The sequence below is a fragment of the Eschrichtius robustus genome, chromosome 13 (assembly GCF_028021215.1).
Source record: "Eschrichtius robustus isolate mEscRob2 chromosome 13, mEscRob2.pri, whole genome shotgun sequence".
Taxonomy (NCBI): domain Eukaryota; kingdom Metazoa; phylum Chordata; class Mammalia; order Artiodactyla; family Eschrichtiidae; genus Eschrichtius; species Eschrichtius robustus.
In genome coordinates, this window is record NC_090836.1 from 102682163 (window position 1) to 102700991 (window position 18829).

At 53.9% G+C, this 18829-nt stretch overlaps 1 protein-coding gene across 2 annotated transcripts in view; it reads left to right on the forward strand.

Moving 5' to 3' along the window:
* FBLN1 (fibulin 1) overlaps positions 1 to 18829 on the forward strand; it is an 80503-nt gene that overhangs the window by 46677 nt on the left and 14997 nt on the right. Inside the window, exons 15-16 of one of the 2 annotated variants that reach the window (XM_068559863.1) lie at positions 12113 to 12255; positions 14295 to 14426. In XM_068559863.1, the coding sequence (XP_068415964.1) occupies positions 12113 to 12255; positions 14295 to 14426 (275 nt within the window). Of the gene's footprint in view, positions 1 to 4585; positions 5039 to 12112; positions 12256 to 14294; positions 14427 to 18829 lie in introns of those variants that run through there. The other variant, XM_068559864.1, reaches the window with a different exon arrangement.

The following is an 18829-nucleotide window of genomic DNA, read 5'->3' on the forward strand; positions in this document are numbered from 1 at the left end:
CTGAGTTCAGCCCTGGGGGGTGTGGATAGGCGCCCCAAGGCGTGTTTTACTGCCAGTATTTATGGATGGAGGGAAGGTGGGCCCTGGTGTCTGGGTTGGGGCATGGCCTGGGAGGCTGCCTGGAGGAGGGAGGAACCAGGCCTGGGTCCCATCCTGGCTTCCGGACCTGGCTCTCCTGTTCCTCGGTGCCATGACCTTGGGTCTTGGTCACCCAAGGGCCCTTTTTGCCTCTGTAACACAGTGTTGACAATCCCTGCTTGTCAGTGCCTGGAGGATTAATGAGGATTGGCGGTAACGCTCCACGTGCCCAGCCCACGGCCAGCATTGGTGCCCAGACAGCAGTGGTGGTGAGGAGGATGAAAACTGCCCCCCCTGGTCCCGTCCTCAGAATCCAGAGGTTCCTCAGAGCAGCTCTGCAGCCCTTGCTCTGCTGCTGCCTGTGTGCCTGTGGGCTGACTGTGTGACTGGCAGGTCTAGGGTCGCTCAGCCCTTAGATGGGAAGACGAGACATGGGCTCCTGAAGGGCTGTGTGGTCCTGGGGCCGTGCCTGCTGCACATGGGAATCTGTCTAGTTACAATTTCTCCTTTGTTAACCCTGCTGAGGAATCATGGACCAGCCAGGAGCCCAGCTTCAGGCACAGGAAGTGAGGGCCGGGCCTGGAATCCCAGGTTGAGGGGCCATAGGGGGTCTCATCCTGGTTGCCTCGTCCCCGTTGGGGGGGTTCCTCTGGGACCACAGGAGCACTGCTAGCTTAGGGTGAGCACGGTGACAGGTCACTGACACGTCATGTAGACCGACGTGGGCAGGACGCAGGCCGGAGCTCCAGGTGAGGAGGGGCCGACCCTCTCTCAGCACTGCAGACCCCTCAGGCTGGAGTTTTCTACTCTACAGCCCTTTTCCTTCTCCACAAAAATCCTCTTAAAGAATTTACTATCTGACCTTCAGAAATCAGTTTGTAAAATTCAAAAAAGCTGCATTAGGAAGGACCCAGTAACTGGCACTTCTGTGGTTAACATTAAGAGAGCCTTTACAGGCAAGATTTGAGTCTCTCTCTCTCTCTCTCTCTCTCTCTCTCTGTGTCTCTTTGTCTTTCTGTCTCTGGGCCTCAGCCTTCCCTCTCCCACACAGCCTCCTTCTGGCCAGTGGTAACTGGAACATGACCCAGCAGGCTGGGCCGCAAACCGCAGGGCTGCGCCTCACGGACTGACCGGGCTGTTAAGATCCCGAGCACACAATTCCCTCCTCCCCACGGGAGGAACGTTCAGTGTCCCAGAGCCTGGGGTGGGGCCGAAAACATCCTCTTTACCCCCTCGGCGGGGCAGGCCCCTGACACCCGGGGTCTCGGAAGCCAGAGCGAGGCTGGGCAGCCTTGGTTGGCACAGCTGTTCGGCCCCAGGCGGTAATGCGGGTGGGCAGAGCGGGTGGAGCCCTGCCCCGGCCGGTTCCTGGGGCTTGTGTCCAGAATGACAGGAGCCTGAAAGTCAGGGAAGTGCCAGCAGGGATGGCTGCGAGCATCAGACAGCCTGGAGGGCGGCCAGAATGGCCGTGCCTCCCGAGAGAAGGGACTGGCCTTGAGGACCTTTTTTCTCTGGTGTGTGGTGGCCCTCAGTAATTGCATTTTCATGGAACTTGGGGTGTCCTGATCAAATTCGTTGAACTGAAAAATCGGGGCACATTGTTCTCTCACGCGGGTCGAGATGGAAACCAAGGTGCGTGGTCCCGGGGGTCCCGGCCTCCTCTGCTCCGTAATAGATGCGGTGGCGACGGCCCCTCCTCTGTCTAGACACACTGGCTAACAAAGACTTTGCTGCCGTCCCCAGGCTGACAGGCAGTTTGCCAGAGGCAGTTGTTATGCTTTCTGAGATGTTTTGGCAAGTATGGGGGAGAGCAGGATAGGATAATTGATGTTGGAACTGACCAGGAAAATCAGGCCCGTATTTACTCGTGTGCAGGTAGAAAGCATGTAGGTGTCGAGCTGGTACTGGAGATGAAGCCAGAGAGCCACAGCCCCACCCTTGGGAAGCAAGCAGTCTGAAAGGAGCCAGGCCCAGAAAGGCCCAGAGTGAGGAAGGGCTTGGGGGCTCCGCTTGGTGACCCTGTGGGGTTGGGGGTGGGTGGGGACCACTGAGGAGGAAGGAGTATCCAGCTCTCTGGTGTGTGATGCCAGAACTTCATGCACACCTCATGTTCCCTGCCTTCCACCCATGCCGGCTTAATCCTCTGGCGAATCAAAATCCTGGCCTTGGATATGGGAGACGTGGGAAAACTTAACGCACATGAAGGAGACGCTGGCGCCACCTGCTGGCCAGATCCACCAGGCCCTTCCTGAAGCAGCTGGGGCGTGTGTGTGTGTGTGTGTGTGTGTGTGTGTGTGTGTGTGTGTGCGCGTGCGTGTACACACAGGCTTTGAAGTGAGACAGGCCCACTTTGCTTCTGGCATTTAGTACAGACCGTGGAGTCGTGGACAAATTACATGTCCTCACTGAGCTTCGTCAGTAGAATAAGGAGAACCGGGTGGGACAGTGAGGTGAGCTTGGGGAAGCAGAAGCCCCAGTGTACCCAGCACAAGGCCAGGCCCTGTCCCTCGGTTTCTCCACAGTCACCTGGCGCACTCCCATCTGGCCTGGACCTGGGTGTCTTTGGGGGGGAGCACTGCCCCTCAGCAGCACGCATGCCTGCCTTCTTTCCTGCCTCTCCCCTCTGCCTCTGAGCCCCCTCCCACGCAGGACCCTCCTCTTCAGTGTTCCTGATCCTCACACACCTTCACTAGCCTGGAGCTCATTCCCAGGGCCGCCCTTTCTAAGAACTCAGAGTGGTAAATGGCCAACTGAAAGAAAGGATTTTACATCCTGGACATAGGATGTAAAAAGAGACAGCGCTCACAATAAATGCCAAGTGTAAATAAGTCCTAGTCACCTAACAAGAGGCATGGAAACTAAAAAAGTTGAAATGGAGGCGTGATAGAAGACTAGGACAGTAGATGCTCGTGGCTGGAGAATCCAAACACAGTCAAGGTGGCAGAACTTCCTGGGATGTGCTCTGTCAGGTCCCGTAGGGCTCTGCACCTTGGCTCTGCTTCTAAGGCAGTTGCCTTCAGAGTGTGATGGGCCTGGAGTTCAGGAGGCAGAAGATAGGCCCTGTTCTTATCATCTCACAGGAAGTTAGAACCTGTCCCCGTCCTGTCACAGGACGTTAGAACCTGTCCCTGTCCTGTCACGGGGCTTTAGAACCTGTCCCCATCCTGTCAGAGGACGTTAGAACCTGTCCCCATCCTGTCACAGGAAGTTAGAACCTGTCCCCGTCCTGTCACAGGACGTTAGAACCTGCCCCCGTCCTGTCACAGGACGTTAGAACCTGTCCCCGTCCTGTGACAGTAGGTTAGAACCTGTCCCCATCCTGTCACAGGACGTTAGGACCTGTCCCCGTCCTGTCACAGGACGTTAGAACCTGTCCCCGTCCTGTCACAGGACGTTAGAACCTGTCCCCGTCCTGTCACAGGACGTTAGAACCTGTCCCCGTCCTGTCACAGGACGTTAGAACCTGTCCCCGTCCTGTCACAGGACGTTAGAACCTGTCCCCATCCCATCACAGGAATTTAAAACCTATCCTGATAATCCTGTCATAGGAAGTTAGAACCTGTCCCCGTCCTGTGACAGTAGGTTAGAACCTGTCCCCATCCTTGTACAGGAAGTTAGAACCTGTCCCCATGCTGTCACAGGAAGTTAGATCCTGTCCGCATCCTGTGACAGGACGTTAGAACCTGTCCCCGTCCTGTGACAGTAGGTTAGAACCTGTCCCCATCCTTGTACAGGAAGTTAGATCCTGTCCCCATCCTGTCACAGGAAGTTAGAACATCCCTCCATCTCCGTCTCAAGCCCTGGTTGGCCCTGCGGACACAGACGGGGAACTGGGCCTAGAGCACAGGGCTTAACGAGGGAAGACGGGGAACAGACCTCACTGCCTGAGCACAAATCTAGCTTCCTCACTCACTCTGTGACCTCAGGAAGGCCACTGACTCTTTCAGCCTCAGTTTCCCCATCTGAAAAATGGCCCTCAGCCCCCATCCACATGCGGGTGTGATCGCATTAGCGAAGGCGTGATGACCAATAGCCGGGCACTCCGTAGACGGCAGCAGCCGGGCTTGCCGGCGTGCAGACACTCACTTCGGGGGTCGTCTCCGAGACCCACTCAGGAGCCCTGTGTCGCCCTGACCACTGTGTGGGCGAGGAGCCAGGAGCCTGGACGACACTCAGAGGGCAGGGTGTGCCTGGTGAGGACAGCCCGGGGTGGGGCTCTGCCAGTGAGAAGGGGACACACCTCGCTCCAGGCACAACCCTTGACCCCAGCCACCCAGCGCCCCCTGAGGGTGTTGGAAGAGGCTAGTGCCTGAGCCCGCAGCCCGGAGGTCCCCGGCACCTCCCACAGGTGAGTGAGGGGTGCTCTTCCCGTTGGCTGATTGGCCAGAGGGGCGGCGGGAGGCCCCGCCCAGCGAGCCCCCGCTTCCCCGCCCCCATGCTCTGTTGTTTCTCCGCTTGCTGGATGGGCCCTAACCCTCTTCTTTCTCTCTGTCCACTTTTCTTGCAGCCGCTGCGAGCGCTTGCCTTGCCATGAGAATCAGGAGTGCCCCAAGCTGCCTCTGAGAATAACCTACTACCACCTCTCTTTCCCCACCAACATCCAAGTGCCCGCCGTGGTTTTCCGCATGGGCCCCTCCAGTGCCGTCCCCGGGGACAGCATGCAGCTGGCCATCACCGGCGGCAACGAGGAGGGCTTTTTCACCACCCAGAAGGTGAGCCACCACAGTGGGGTGGTGGCCCTCACCAAGCCCGTCCCCGAGCCCAGGGACTTGCTCCTGACCGTCAGGATGGACCTCTCGCGCCACGGCACCGTCAGCTCCTTTGTGGCCAAGCTTTACATCTTTGTGTCCGCAGAGCTCTGAACACGCGCTTTGGGCCGTGGGGGGGCCCCCTCTTGTTGCTTTCCTCACCCTCCCCTCCGGGATCCGAATAAAGGTTCAGCGGGCGATCCCACACAGCATGGCTGGCGTGCCTTGGTTTTATTTGGTGCGGTCGGGTGTCTCTGTGCTGCTTGTCCCCGGTGGGGAGGGGGGAGCCGAGCACCGCCTGGCGCCCCCAAGGGTGACCAAGGAGTGTTTTCCGTGAGGAGTGTGCGCCCAGGGGCCCCCGTTGGTGGGGGTCACATTCCACACCGCTGGAGCCCAGGCCCGGAGAGAACGAGGCTCGGGTGTTTCATCTGACATGATTCTCTCTCCTCCACTTGTGTTTATTAGCCCAGAGGACGAGGTGACGAACGCCCCCAGGGATGACTGACCTCCGTCCCCTCTCACTTCACAGATGTGGAAACTGAGGCCCAGAGAAGGGGAGGGGCTTGGCCGAGGTGACGTGGGCCATTTGTGGTAGAGCCAGGCCTAGGAGCCAGGTCTACTGGCCCCAGCTTCGTTTCCTCATTGTGTCACCAGGAGCTGAGCCTTTAACCGAAGCAAGAAAGCTCTATCATGAGACTCAAACCTCCCTTTCTGTTTGTCTTGATGGGAAACCCGAACTTGTGGAAAAACACTGAATGCAATCGCAGCATCTTGGATGCAGCCCTTACCTAAGTGAGGTCGGTTCCCTCCACTAAGGTTCTCAGCTTCGTACCAGGAAGAGGCAAAGGACAGCACGATGAATGTGCCGCTCGTGGGAACCCCTAAGGCAGCGTCAGGTCCTTCATATGCGTTACTTCCCATCCTGTGGGGCAGGTGTTTCATCCCAAGAGAGACTCAGAGGGGGCGAGTGATTTGCCCAAGATCACACATGGGTATTGGAACCTCGGTTTGCTGACTACACAGCTTTGACTCTTCCACCATGATCCCAGCCAAGTCCCCAACGTGCCTCTCAAGGCCCTGCATCATTTAGTGCTAATGTCCATCTCCAGCCTGACCTCAAATTGTTCTCCCCTCGCTCACCTCCCTGGAGCCACACTGCCCAGCTCTTTGCTGCCTCAGGCCCTTTGCACATGCATTTGCACCCTTGGCCTGAATGTTGGTTAAACCTCAGCCTATATGTTCCTATCTCAGCTGGGCCTCCCTTGACGACATCCTTTGGTTATATTCTTCTGTCAGTCTTTCTCATAACACTGCCTTTGTGATGTTCATCACAGTTTGCAGTTCCTATTTATCTGTTTTACTTTTGTCTTCCCCACCATCCAGAAGGCTCCATGAAGGCAGGGACCAAGTCTGTCTCATTCAGTGCCGTGTCGCTAGCTCCTGGCAGGGCCTAGCACACAGTAGGTGCTCTACCCCTGTCTGTTGAGGGAATGGATAACTTCCTGCCAACATTGCTTTACATGTCTAGCATTTCTGTGGCTGCTGGCGCTGTTTTCAAGCAGAAATGTGAAGGGAAGGCAGAATGTCAAGAGGAATCAAGTAAAGGTTACTGGAGGATCCTAAGGTCCTTCCTACAAGTACATGGAAGGAAAGTGGGGAAAGGGCCCACCTTGCTGTCTAGTGGAGAGGACGGGTCTACAGTTAACACTATGCCCAGTGCCCTATGACAGAGGCAGCGGTTAACTCGCCATGGGAACACACGCATGCTCCTAGCCATTCATCTCCAAGCCCCCACTGTCTCCCAGACCCCTCTCTGAGCATCTCTGGTCTGGACTGGCTTCCAGTCTCCTATCTTCCAAGCTGAAGCCAGAGGACCTCTCTGAAGGACCAGTCTGGTTATGTCCCTCCCCTCTTTAGAAACTTCTATGATTCTTTCACTAGCAGATGAAGCCCAACTCCCTTGGAATGACATTCAAGGCCCTGCCTGCTGCAGCCTCTGCCCGTCTTTTCAGCTACATCTCCTTCCCGCTCCCCGCTCTAGCTCACCCCCTTGCTTGTGTTCCAGTCACACAGGGCTCTGGTCCTTCTCTGCATGCACTTTCTCTTGGCTTTAGCATGTGCCATGCCATACTCCTGCAAACTGCCATCCTCCCTGAAGTCACCTCCTCAGTGAAACCTTTCCTGAATCTGAGATCTTCTAGCGCCGGCCGTACTCCGTCAGAGCAGTTACCCTATCGTTACTTTTTATCGTCCCCACTTCTCTGGGCCTTTTTGAAGGCAGGGATTGTACCTGTGTTCTCTACACTTTCAGAATGTCTGGCCTGTGGAAGGAACTCAGTAAACATCCGAATAAACATATGGATGGATGGATGGATGGATGGATGGATGGATGGATGGATGGATGGATGGATGATGGATGGGTGGATAGTATTTTCAAGGCTTAGTTCAAATATCACCTCTTCTGTGAAATCAGCAAGACACAGCAAGGATTCATCATGTATTCAATTATTATTTTATCACGGTCCAGATTATTCAGGCCAGAGAAGCACTTTTCCCATAGGAGTGTTAAGATGGGGGGAAAATTCTCGGGGGCTTTAGAAGCCAGAATCCCCTCTACAACATTCCCATCAACTGACAATCCAGCTTTGTTTGCACTTGCCCTTGTTTGTGGAACTCCCTGCCTCTTAAGGTGGCCTGTTCCATTTTAGGACACCTCTGATGTTTCTCCGTGTGTACCTGAGTGCACATGTGGGGGATGATATCGGAATTACCTGACTGCTCACCTCCCTGCAGTTCCTTGAGGCTACTTAGCAGTATTCCTGGATCATCCTGCTGAGATCACACAGTGCAGACAAAACAAACCAAGCCAGCCAACCAACCAAACAAGCAAAAACACAAGAGTTTTAACGTCCTCCTTGCCATTTACTAGTTCTGTGACCTCGGATAAGTCATTTGCCTTTCAGAGCTTCAAGGCCCACTTCCTGGATGATTTTGAACATTACGTGAAGTTACTTACACACGAGGCAGCGTCTGGCATGTGGTAGGCAGTTAATAAGTGTTGGTTTCTCCACTCATTGGAAGGTACTTGAGTGTTCATTTGGATCTTGATTTAAATGGGGAATAAAAGTTCAGAGGGTTTGTAGAGCTGCCATCACTTCCGACTCCTGGACCTCAGTGTACACTTTTTTTTGGGGGGGGGAGGGCTGTGCCAAAAAGCACAGTGTGCTTTGCGGCTTGTGGGATCTTAGTTCCCCGACCAGGGATTGGACCTGCACCCTTGGCAGTGAAAGTGCAGAGTCCTAACCACTGGACCGCCAGGGAATTCCCATGTGTGTGCCCTTCTGACTGTCACTGTACTAAAGCAAGCTCCCAAGGGTGGAGGGTAATAATTATGATTATCGTTATTATGCTGATGAAAATAATAACAACTATGACAGCTAACACCTAGACACTGCTTTCTGTGAGCCAGACACTGTGCCAAGCGCTTAACTAACCCTCACGGAGCCTTGTGAGGAAAGTGCTGTTATGATCCTCATTTCACAATGAAGACATCAGGGAGAGAGGTTAAGTAACTTGCCCAAAGTCCCAATGCTGATGTAAGGTGGGCCCGGGGTTCAAACCCAGGCAGCCTGGCTCTGGAGTCTGCTCTCAGAAGTGCAGCCCCATGCTGTGAAGGGGACAGGGCTACCGGGATGAGTCAGTGCTCCTCAGCTTGCTACTCTAGCCTCTCCTCAGAAAGCCCTGCATACCAGCCCCATTCTAAAATTCCCAAGTGAAAAACAAAGCATTTTATTAGCTAAGGAAGGAGGCAGTGTGGTGTAGAGGAAAAAGCTGTGAAGGTTAAATGAAGTGATGTGTGCAACTGTCCAGCACAGACATCAGTGAGGTCTGAAAAACCACTGTGAACCACGCCTCTTTCTCAAATTTCAGGAAAACTAATTTCACATAAAAATGATCAACTTAAAAGTATCCAGGTTAAATCTCATAAAAGATATTGTAGGAAAAAAGAGAATAAAGAACAGAGTGATATCCTTCTGGGTAATGAAAGTACACCAGGAAGATATGCTCACAGACTAGATCAAAACTGTAGTCTATATCAAAACAAACTAAAAGGATTGAGAAAATTACCAAAAATGAAGGAAAAATGTAAGCCAGAATTAGGAAAAAACAAGAAATGAAGTGATGGAACTCAAGAAATAATTTAAAATTAAAGCGGAAAGCAATTTCAGAAATAAATACTTAAGGAGAAGTTGAAAAGAAAAAATTTATAAATTGAAAAATGAATAACAAAAGAGATGAAAAGGCTTGAAGAGAAAGTGACAGATGTTGAAGATAGGCAAAGAAGATCCAACATACATACAGATAATAGAAATCCCTGAAGAACTAACCCAAAACAAGGGAGGGGAACAGTAAATACTAAAAATGATAAGTCATGAAACTTTACAGAAATTTTAAGAAAAAGATTTGAAATTCCATATTGAAAGAACACCCAACATACCTGAAGATATTGACTCAGAGCAACCAGCACCAAGACAAAGAGAAAACAAAAAAATCCCTGTGCATTTGGGCAAAAACGGCAAGTGATTTATATGGGAAAAAATTATATTATCATCAGACTTCTTCACAGCAACACTTATGCCAGAAGGAAATGAATACTTAGGATATTCAAGAAAATGTAAGCCAAGGATTTTATACCCAACAAAACAGACTTTCCTGTACAAAGGGCACCAACTATTATCAACATGCGAAATTGTCAACATGCAAGCACTAAACATAGTTACTCATAGAACTACAACTAAATGAGTGCAATAAGAAAAAAGGGAAGTATGGGGACTTCCCTGGTGGTCTAGTTAAGACTCTGTGCTTCCACCGCAGGGGGCACGGGTTCGATCCTTGGTCAGGGAACTAAGATCCTGCATGCCACGCGGTGTGGCAAAAAAGAAAAAAAACCCGAAAGAAATGGCTCAGACAATGTAGAAATAGCACAGCTATTTAAAAATTGTAGGTAGAATAGGGAGAACATATCCAAAAACATTATTCTAATTAATTATGTTAGTGGTAGTAATTTTAGTATTGTTATTCTGAGACTACTGGGTCACATATGAAATATACTAAATAAATAAGTATGGAATATTCTGTCATCTCCTGTGTTCTTAAGAACGAGGATTTTGATATGGAAAAAAGGAGATTCCTTTGGTATATAGAAGAGATTAAGTAAAAAACTATGTGGTTCTTGTTTTGAATTGTAAATATCAGTATGAACTCATGATGTAGTTTATCTTTAAAAATGTCCACTGAAGAAGCCTAGAAACAATGACCAACTCAGTAGGACTGAGCATTCCTGGTATCCAGATTGTGATCTTGAAATACCATTTTCTACTAAAAAACAAAACAAAACAAAAAACAAACCCAACACTTCCTGGAGAAATAGCTGGGGCAGTAAAAGTGTAAGATGAGGCTGGACCGCCTTGTCAAGCCAGACAGCAAGAGAACCATCAGGGATTCCTGGGGCCAGGTCAAAAGGACTTGGGAGCCAACCCGATTTACCCTCTGGCCAAAGATGGGAAAACTTGAGCTCCAGTAAAGGATAATAATTGCAATGGGTTGAAGTCTATCAAATAGTTTAAATCTATGAGTTCATACTGATATTTTTAAAAAATCAACTGATAACCTCTGGATGCTGATCGCTAGTTCATGATCCTGAAAACAGGTCAACACAAAGAAAGAATCAAGCCTTAATGTTGCTTTTCCTCTATGAACTATACCCCCTGGTAACCAGATAGTGTATGAGGGGAAGCATCTCTTTACAGAAGTATTCAAACTAACAAGTGAAAAAGAAATTATAGACTCGGACCACAGCATTGTGCCATCCCCGATGAGTCACTGGATCTGGACCCTGAGCATTGGCAGCTGCTGACGTCACAGAAAGGAGATGACCAGACACCACGTGCCTCCGATGGAAGACACACCACCACCTGTCATTTCGCTGAAGGGCCTGGGTCTGCATCTGATCAGGCGTCTGGATCCGGCTGCCAGTGGGCAGGGAATGCAGAGGTCAGGGGAACACGCTGGGCTGCGCCATGAGGATGCAGTCAGCAAGTCCAGAAGCTATGGAAGCCCCATAGCTCAGATGCTTTGCTTCCCTAACAGGTAAACTGTATGGAAAATGAAGGAATGGAGAGGAAACCTGTAGGTTAAAAAGGACTTTAGAAAGATATAACAGGAACTTCCTTGGTGGTCCAGTGGGTAAGGCTCCACGCTCCCAATGCAGGGGACCAGGGTTCGATCCCTGGTCAGGGAACTAGGGCCCGCAAGCTGTAGCTAAGAGCCCGCATGCCGCAGCAAAGATCCCACGTGCTGCAACTAAGACCCGGCGCAGCCAAATAAATAAAAAAAGAAAGATATAACAAAAAATTTTTAATGGACAAGTTTAAATGATAGTGTCTCGAGATGGACACTTATGTGACACAGATGTAAAGGAACCCAGGTAGGTGATTGCTAGGATAGTCAGGACAGGAGTTACTTTGGGGGTGCACGAGGGGGTTGAGACGGGTCTGGGGCCCACGAAGGGGCCTCAGGTGGCAGGTGAAGCTCTCTTTCTTGACCTGGGTGCTGATTATAAAGTGGTTTGCCTTATAATACTCATTCAACGGTACCTTTGTTTTGTGTAGCTCTTGCATTTGTGTTTTATTTTATGATAAAGAGGTTTTAAAAATATGGCCAGACCTGTAACAAACTTGGGCCCCTTTTCCTTCCTCCCCGTCCATCGTGTGATACTGGAGATTTGACCGCTTTGTGCTGGGCACCAAGCTGGGTGCTTTACATACACTCCCTCATTTATTACCCCTGCAACCCCCCGACCCGGGGCCCCAGGAGAGCTGGACCCTGTCTCCCTTGTTTGCTTTGGTGTCCCTGGTGCCTGACATCCAGCAGATGCTCAAAACACGCTTGTTGAACAAGTGAATGAATGAATGTGATCTGCAGTTGTAGAAACTGAAGCTCAGTTCGTATAGTTGGCAAATAGCAAAGCTTTGCTTATCCCAGCTGGGACAGACGGAAACCGGGGCGTGTCTCGGGGGTTTGGGTTCTGGTCCAGTTGGCAGCAAGGGCAGAGAAGCATCCCCTTGGAGCAGCCGGGCTGCAGAGGCCAGTGCGGGTCTCCGACGGAGCCATCTCTGGGACAGGTGGTCCCACCCGGCCACCTGCTTCTCCTCCCCGGACCCCAGTCTCTGTGGGAGTGCTGGTTCCACCTTTCCCATCGCTTCTTGTGCTGTGGTTCCCCTCAGGCTCCGCCAAGAGAAGACAGACACCGTCCGCTGCATCAAGTCCTGCCGCCCCAATGACGTCACCTGCGTGCTGGACCCAGTGCACACCATCTCCCACACTGTCGTGTCGCTGCCCACCTTCCGCGAGTTCACCCGCCCCGAAGGTGAGTGGCCGCTCCCACGGCTTGGAACCGGCGTAGGGGTCCCGGGGGCGGCCATCGTCTGCAGGAGCTTCCTTGCCAGGCAGCCCCCTTGCTGGAGTTGAGAGCTTGGCCTGCAGGAGCCACTCCTTGGTGGGATGTGGGTTTGGGGTTTGGAATGTAGACCCCTCCCTGCCTCTGCATCTCCTCTGTGTCCCCAGACTACGTGGCGGTACCGTTCCAGCCCATTCCCAGCTCTCAGTTCGGGGGTCTCTTCTTAGGGGTTACAGTTGTTCAACAAATAGCTATTAAGTGTTGATTCTGTGCCAAGCGCGGGGCTATGGGGGCCTCCAGGAGGCAGTGACTCCACTCTGGGTCCTGAGGGGTCAGTAGGAGGCAACTTAGTGAAAGTGGGGAGCACGGAGAGAGGAGGGCAGAGCAGAACCTCCGGAAACGTCTGGAGGTGAGTGGGGAGTGTAGACCTTTGAGGAACAAAGCCAAGTTTTTCTGGCTGGAGTGGTGGACGGCTTGGCAAGAGAGGGGCTGAAAGGGTGGGAGCAGGAGCCTGCACTTGGAGTTGGGGCTTCAACTCCTAGGCTTTGGGAGCCCGTTGAGGGTTGGGACTGATGCTATTTGCGTACAGAAGCATCATCCCGGAGACCGAGGGGCAGATGGGCTGGTGCGGCCAGACCAGCTCCAGGGAGCCCAGCAGTAAAGCAGTCAGTGTGCCCTGCCCCCAGGCAGCTCCTGGCCTGCAGTGTAGACCTGCCATCACAGCCCCCTTTGCACACGGGTAGGTCCAGGGCAGCGGGCTCCCAGCGCCCGGCAGAGGGCTGTGGACGGGGTTCTGCTCCGTATGGCTTGCTTCGGGGTGTGCAGCCCACGTGCCAGGGCTGGTGTGGTCTCCAGACACCACCTCCCTCTGTGGAGGCCATCAGAGGAGCTCGCCATGAGGATTCACTCAGTAAACATCGACTGAGCCTCCGATGTGTCAGGCTCGGGCCAGGCTCTGGGACACAGTGAGATGAAAGAGCCCTCTGACCGTCTCAGGGAAGACGGACAGTTTGCCCTGTGTTTACACACGGCAACGGGGTCCTGGGGGGTAATGCAGGTGCACATGCCGGAACGTAGAGCCTGGCCGTGGGGGTGGGAGGGCACCAGAGGCACCCCAGGGATGTGCTTGCCTGCGGGAGCCGGTGGCCCTTGCCCCACCTGCCCACTCGTTCCTCTAGAAAAAGGGAGGCACAGAATCTTCGCAGGGTGTGAGGACTTGGGTCGGAGAAAATCACTGACTGCTGTTTGCCTTGTGCAGAATGACGGGTTCCACCAAACCGCAAATCCTTCCCAAATCCCTAATGGCCGGTTTTGTGGCCTCCTGGCCAGTGCTGGTCCATAATTTTGTTCTAGCGGGAGCTGGGTGTGGTTAGAGATACCTGTCAGCGTCTTGGGCCCAGGCAGTCCAGACCTTGACCATTAGCGTTGAGAGGACCCTTGATGGGCACTGGCGGGCTGCCTCATTCACTTTACAGGTGAGGAAACTGAGGCCCAGAAAGAGGACATCCTCCCCCCGCCAAGATAACACAGGGCGGGGGTAAATCGGGGCCTCGCGCTCCCCACCCAGGGCAGGCTGCCGGCTTCGTGTCAGGTGGCCCGGGAGACGGATACAGCCACCAAACTGCCTGGCCCAGCCTGAGAAATGGCTTCTGACCCACATCACTGTGGGGCAGGGGACCAGCCTGCCCCCTTGCCCTTTCTGATCTCTCGCCCATATCCCATCATCCAGCCCCCTTCCCCATCTTCCCAGCTTCAGGGAGACTCCTGAATCATCACCAGTTACTTCCTAGCACCGGCCCTGCTGCCGATCAGCTCCATGACTTCAGGGCAGACTCGCAGTGTCTCCAGGCCTCGGCTTCCCCGTTGATGAGAAGGGGGGACAGGCTATGATCTAGGGCCCCTCGGGGGCCCTCCCCCTTCTCCATGCACGGGGTCCCTCGTGTTGGGTCCTTATTGCCTGGGGGGGCATTTCCGGGGTCACGGGGCCCACGCCGTGCTTCTCTCTGCAGAGATCATCTTCCTCCGGGCCATCACGCCCGCGTATCCTGCCAACCACGCTGACATCATCTTCGACATAACAGACGGGAACCTCCGCGACTCCTTCGATATCATCAAGCGCTACATGGACGGCATGACCGTGGGTGAGTGGCCGGAGACGGCAGGTCCACCTAGACGCCCCCTCGTCTTCCCAGCCAGTGGCTTAGCCGAGGCCTGTTGGGAACCAGCCCGGCTCCCATCTGAGTCCCCTGGTCCTTTAGGGCCCAGCTGGAACCCCCCCGTACCCACCCCCAGCCAATCACAGCGTGAGGAGCATCCAGGGTGGTGGCGCCGCCAGCTCTTGGGGAGACCCCTGTGGGCTCAGTCTCCCCACCTACAAAGGGTGGATTAACTAGGTCTCTGCGTCTCACAAACGTGGATTTCAGACAAGGTCACACGGGTAGAGCGCTGGTCCGGGGGCTCAGCACAGCTGCCCCATCGTGGGAGCTGATACGATCTTTATTCTTTTTTTTTTTTTTTATAATATATATTTAATGATCAAAGAGGTTAAAACTGCCGTAAGAAGATCTAGGAAGGAGAGTTGTTTGTTGTTTTTTTTTTTAAGTTTAATTTTATTAATTAATTAATTAATTTATTTATTTATTTATGGCTGTGTTGGGTCTTCGTTTCTGTGTGAGGACTTCCTCTAGTTGCGGCAAGCGGGGGCCACTCTTCATCGCGGTGCGCGGGCCTCTCACTATCGCGGCCTCTCTTGTTGCGGAGCACAGGCTCCAGACGCACAGGCTCAGTAGTTGTGGCTCACGGGCCTAGTTGCTCCGCGGCATGTGGGATCTTCCCAGACCAGGGCTCGAACCCGTGTCCCCTGCATTGGCAGGCAGATTCTCAACCACTGCGCCACCAGGGAAGCCCCACGATCTTTATTCTTATGGTGCAACAGAGGAATAGCTAACGGGCGTCAGGGCCTGGCTCGCCTTGTAGGGTGTCCAGTCTTGTCCCCTCCCACGTGTCATTGGGTAGGAGGGCCGAGGTCGCATCAAGGCGCACGTACAGCCCCCCCCGCCCCCCCCACTGAGATTCAGCGCCGAAGGAGGGCTGGGGTGGAGGAGGACGTGGAGAAGGGGGAGGGGATGGGCACTAGCAAGGCCCGGAAGGGGAGAAGCAGAAGCGGGTGCGTCTGGGAAGCTGCTCACGGTGCCTCTCCTGAACCGTCCCGCTTTAGAGACTTCAAATTCATGGAGAATGAAAACCATCACATCTGCCACTTTGGACTTAAATTTAGACTCGCATTTTCAAAGCAGCTGAGCAACTGAGGGCCAGGCCTGTCCTTGCCTAGGCCTCCGTTTCCTCGTCGTGAAGGGGGTGGGCAGGAGTGGGCCTCGTGGTCTCTTAGGCCCTGGATTTTGTGAGGTCTTGAGCGCCCACTCGGCTGGTCCCGGAGCCGAGCATTTTCGAACATGGTCTGTAGGTGGCGCTGTTGGATCTCAGAACCCCGGTCCCCGAGGCCCCCAGCCCCGACCGTTGTCGAGCTGAAGACAGGGAATGGTTATTCCCCTGTTGCCAAAGAGCCATCTATAGCGACTTTACAAGCTCCTAAATGGGTTTGCATGTTATAAACATGACTGAGTCATCTGGGGGGCCCCCACCCCCGGCTCCTCCTCCGCTAGTTGGCAGCAGGAATAATTAGTTAATTACAATTAATGGTACATTAGCTCTCACTGGGATTCCGAGGGGAGGGCGTGCAGTTTGGTTGTCAGCAGGCTTAAACCTTGCCGCTTGCGCTTGAGTCACTGCCCACCCTGGGCCTCAGTTTCCCCCATCGTTAGGTGAAGAGACACTTAAGGGACCTTCGGGCGCCCGGGGATGAGGGCAGACGGGAGGAAGTAGGGTGAACTCGCCCACAGAAGCCCACCTTGGGCCTGTGCTTGGCGCTGGGCCTGCAGGTGTGGCTTCAACGCAGCCCACCCCGGGGTAGTTCACAGCTCTTGGAACCACAGGAGTTGGAATCAGAACCTTCCGACGCACTCATTCATTCTTTGCATTTCTGCATTCTTCCCAAGCCCGCCCTGTACCAGGCCCTGGGCCCGGCCTTGTGGGTACAGAGATGGGTCAATACCACGCAGCCCCTGCCCCTAAGGGCTTTGCATTCCACCGGGGTGGGAGGGGGTGTGCGGCGCATAAACAGATCATCAAAACGCGGTGGTGGAGAGACGGTGACAAGCCTGTCCAGCTGAGGCCTCTCTGGGGGCGGACTCTGTACAGTGTGTCTGTGCCTTCAGTTCCCAGCTAAAGCCTTCCTGCAGTGACCCAAGCCAGGGACTGGGCAGCGGCCGGGCCCGGAGCCAGTGCTCAGCAGCACATTTTTCTAGCCGCATCTATACTCCAAACAGAACCAACCTGGGAGTCTCGATTTCTTGGCTTCCCATCCGCTGGGGCAGAAAATCCTGGCATCTCAGAGCCTGGAGGCTCCTGGAGGCCACCTCTTCCAACTTCTTCTTTTGCAGAGGGGGACACCAGAGCAGCGAGGGGGCTGGCCGGTCTTTTCAGGGTGACTCGGGGTAGGGTGGGGAACAGGACAGACCCCTGGTGTGAGAGGCGACGCCCAGGCCGCAGAAACAGAGCAGCCTCTCCTCACTGTGCTTTGTCACATGGGCCCCGGTCTTTGGATTCTGGTGCTGGGCGAGGGCCCAGGCCGGCCCTTGGGAATTCATCCTTCCTATGGTCCGGCTTCCTGGGTAGGCCGGGCCTCTTCAACTTCTCAGGACATTTGCAGGACGTCCCGTCCGGTTGGGCCCCTAGAGTTTACCGATGCCCTCTCCCAGATGGAGGACCAAGGCCAGAGGGGGCAGGGTCTCGCTGAGGTGGGACCCCGGCTGTGTTGGGCTCTGGTCTCTATACCCGCCGGTCGCTGCCTTGTTTCTCTGCTTGGGGCCTCTTCCCTGGGCTTCCTTATCCCCACCTCCCTCCTGCTCCTCTAATGCACCAAATAGCTTCTGTGCCCCCCAGGAGCTTCTGGGCTCTGGGGGTAGCCACCCTGGCACATGCTGGCCCTGGACACAGGCCTGTCCACCTGCGATGGACTTGAGACCAGTCTGAGCAGCCCTGGGAACCACCGCTGGGCACGCTCACCCCCGCATCCCTGCTCGGTCCTTACAGATGCCTCGGGGGATGTGATCGTCTCCCTTGGGCAAAGGAGGGAGCGGAGTAAATGACCGCCTGAAACTGAGCAATGGAAAAACCACAGGGCCCGGGTTGTTTGCAGACTTGTTAACGGATGAGGGAGTGATGGCCAGAAAGGGCAGGAGGCTTGTCCTAGGCCCCCTGGAACTGGGGGGCAGAGCAGGCCCAGAGCCCAGTCTGACCCAGACGCCCAGAGTTGGAGCCTGTGGACGGCTGGTGTTGACTTGGGCAAAGTTACCGAGGGTTCGTTTCCCAGAAAATTACCCAGCGTACAAGCCGCCGTTGAGTTCATTCCTCCCCCAAATAACAGAAGAAGAAGAAAGTACCCCAAGTCGATTAAGAACCGAAAAAGGCCAGACTTTCCCCTAATGTATCCTTTAAAAACCAGTTCTTCGCAGGGATAAAGGCGGCTCTGAAGCAGGGCTGAGCTGCTGTCTCTGTAAAGCCCCTTGCAGACACCCTATTGCATTCCTCTTTCACCAACTGTCAATGAAAAATGAAGAATGCATTTTCGACCTGTGCGAAAATGCTCTATTAATGCCTGAGGTATTCTCGGGCCACTACAAAGCCTTCCTTATCCAGCCCCGATTTCATTCTTCGCTCAGCAGAGTACCGGCTGTAATCGGGGGCTGCTCCGGAGGGGGTCTTTCAGGTAATAGCTCCTGAGAGATGACTCAGGGGGACCCTGGTGAGGTGGGCGCGGGCAGTGTAGCATCAGCCGCCAGCAACTGGGGGCCACCCCTGGACTCCCCAGGCCTCTGGGTGGCAGCTGGTGTCTGAGCCTCAGCCTTCCCCAACCCCTCCCTGCTCACTACTTCTTTTTAACTGTTTTTCTAAGGAGGGGAAGAAAAAGTCCGTCTATATTGAGGGTCAGCTTGGCCAAAATTTCTGCTAAAACCTCCCCAAAGCCAATAGGAACTAGGCAGGGCTCAGCGGAAGCTGCTTTTTAGACCCACTGGTTGATTTTCTGAACAGCCCTCCTGATCCTTGGCTGGCATCACTGTTTCTATAAGAAAAAACTGAAGTGCCGGCCCGGGGTCCCACGGGCTGCAGTTGACAAGCAGGTGTGCTGCATGTTGAGTCTGTACTGGGTTGTTCCCTGAGCTCCTCTTCCTCCGCTGGGTCCCCTGAGAAACAGAAGCCCTCCTGTCCTCAGCTCCTGGCGAGGCACCATGGCAGCCAATCCTGCTCCCAGTAAAGTCTGAATGAATGGAGATCGGCTGGCTCACCTTAGAGATGCTTACCTGTATTAGGTTGAGGAGTGATATTCCCTAATTACAGACACCATTATTGTCATTAGATGAAATGATTACGTGACACACCCTAGCAGCACCTGGCACACAATAGGTGTGCTGGAAATCAATATTAA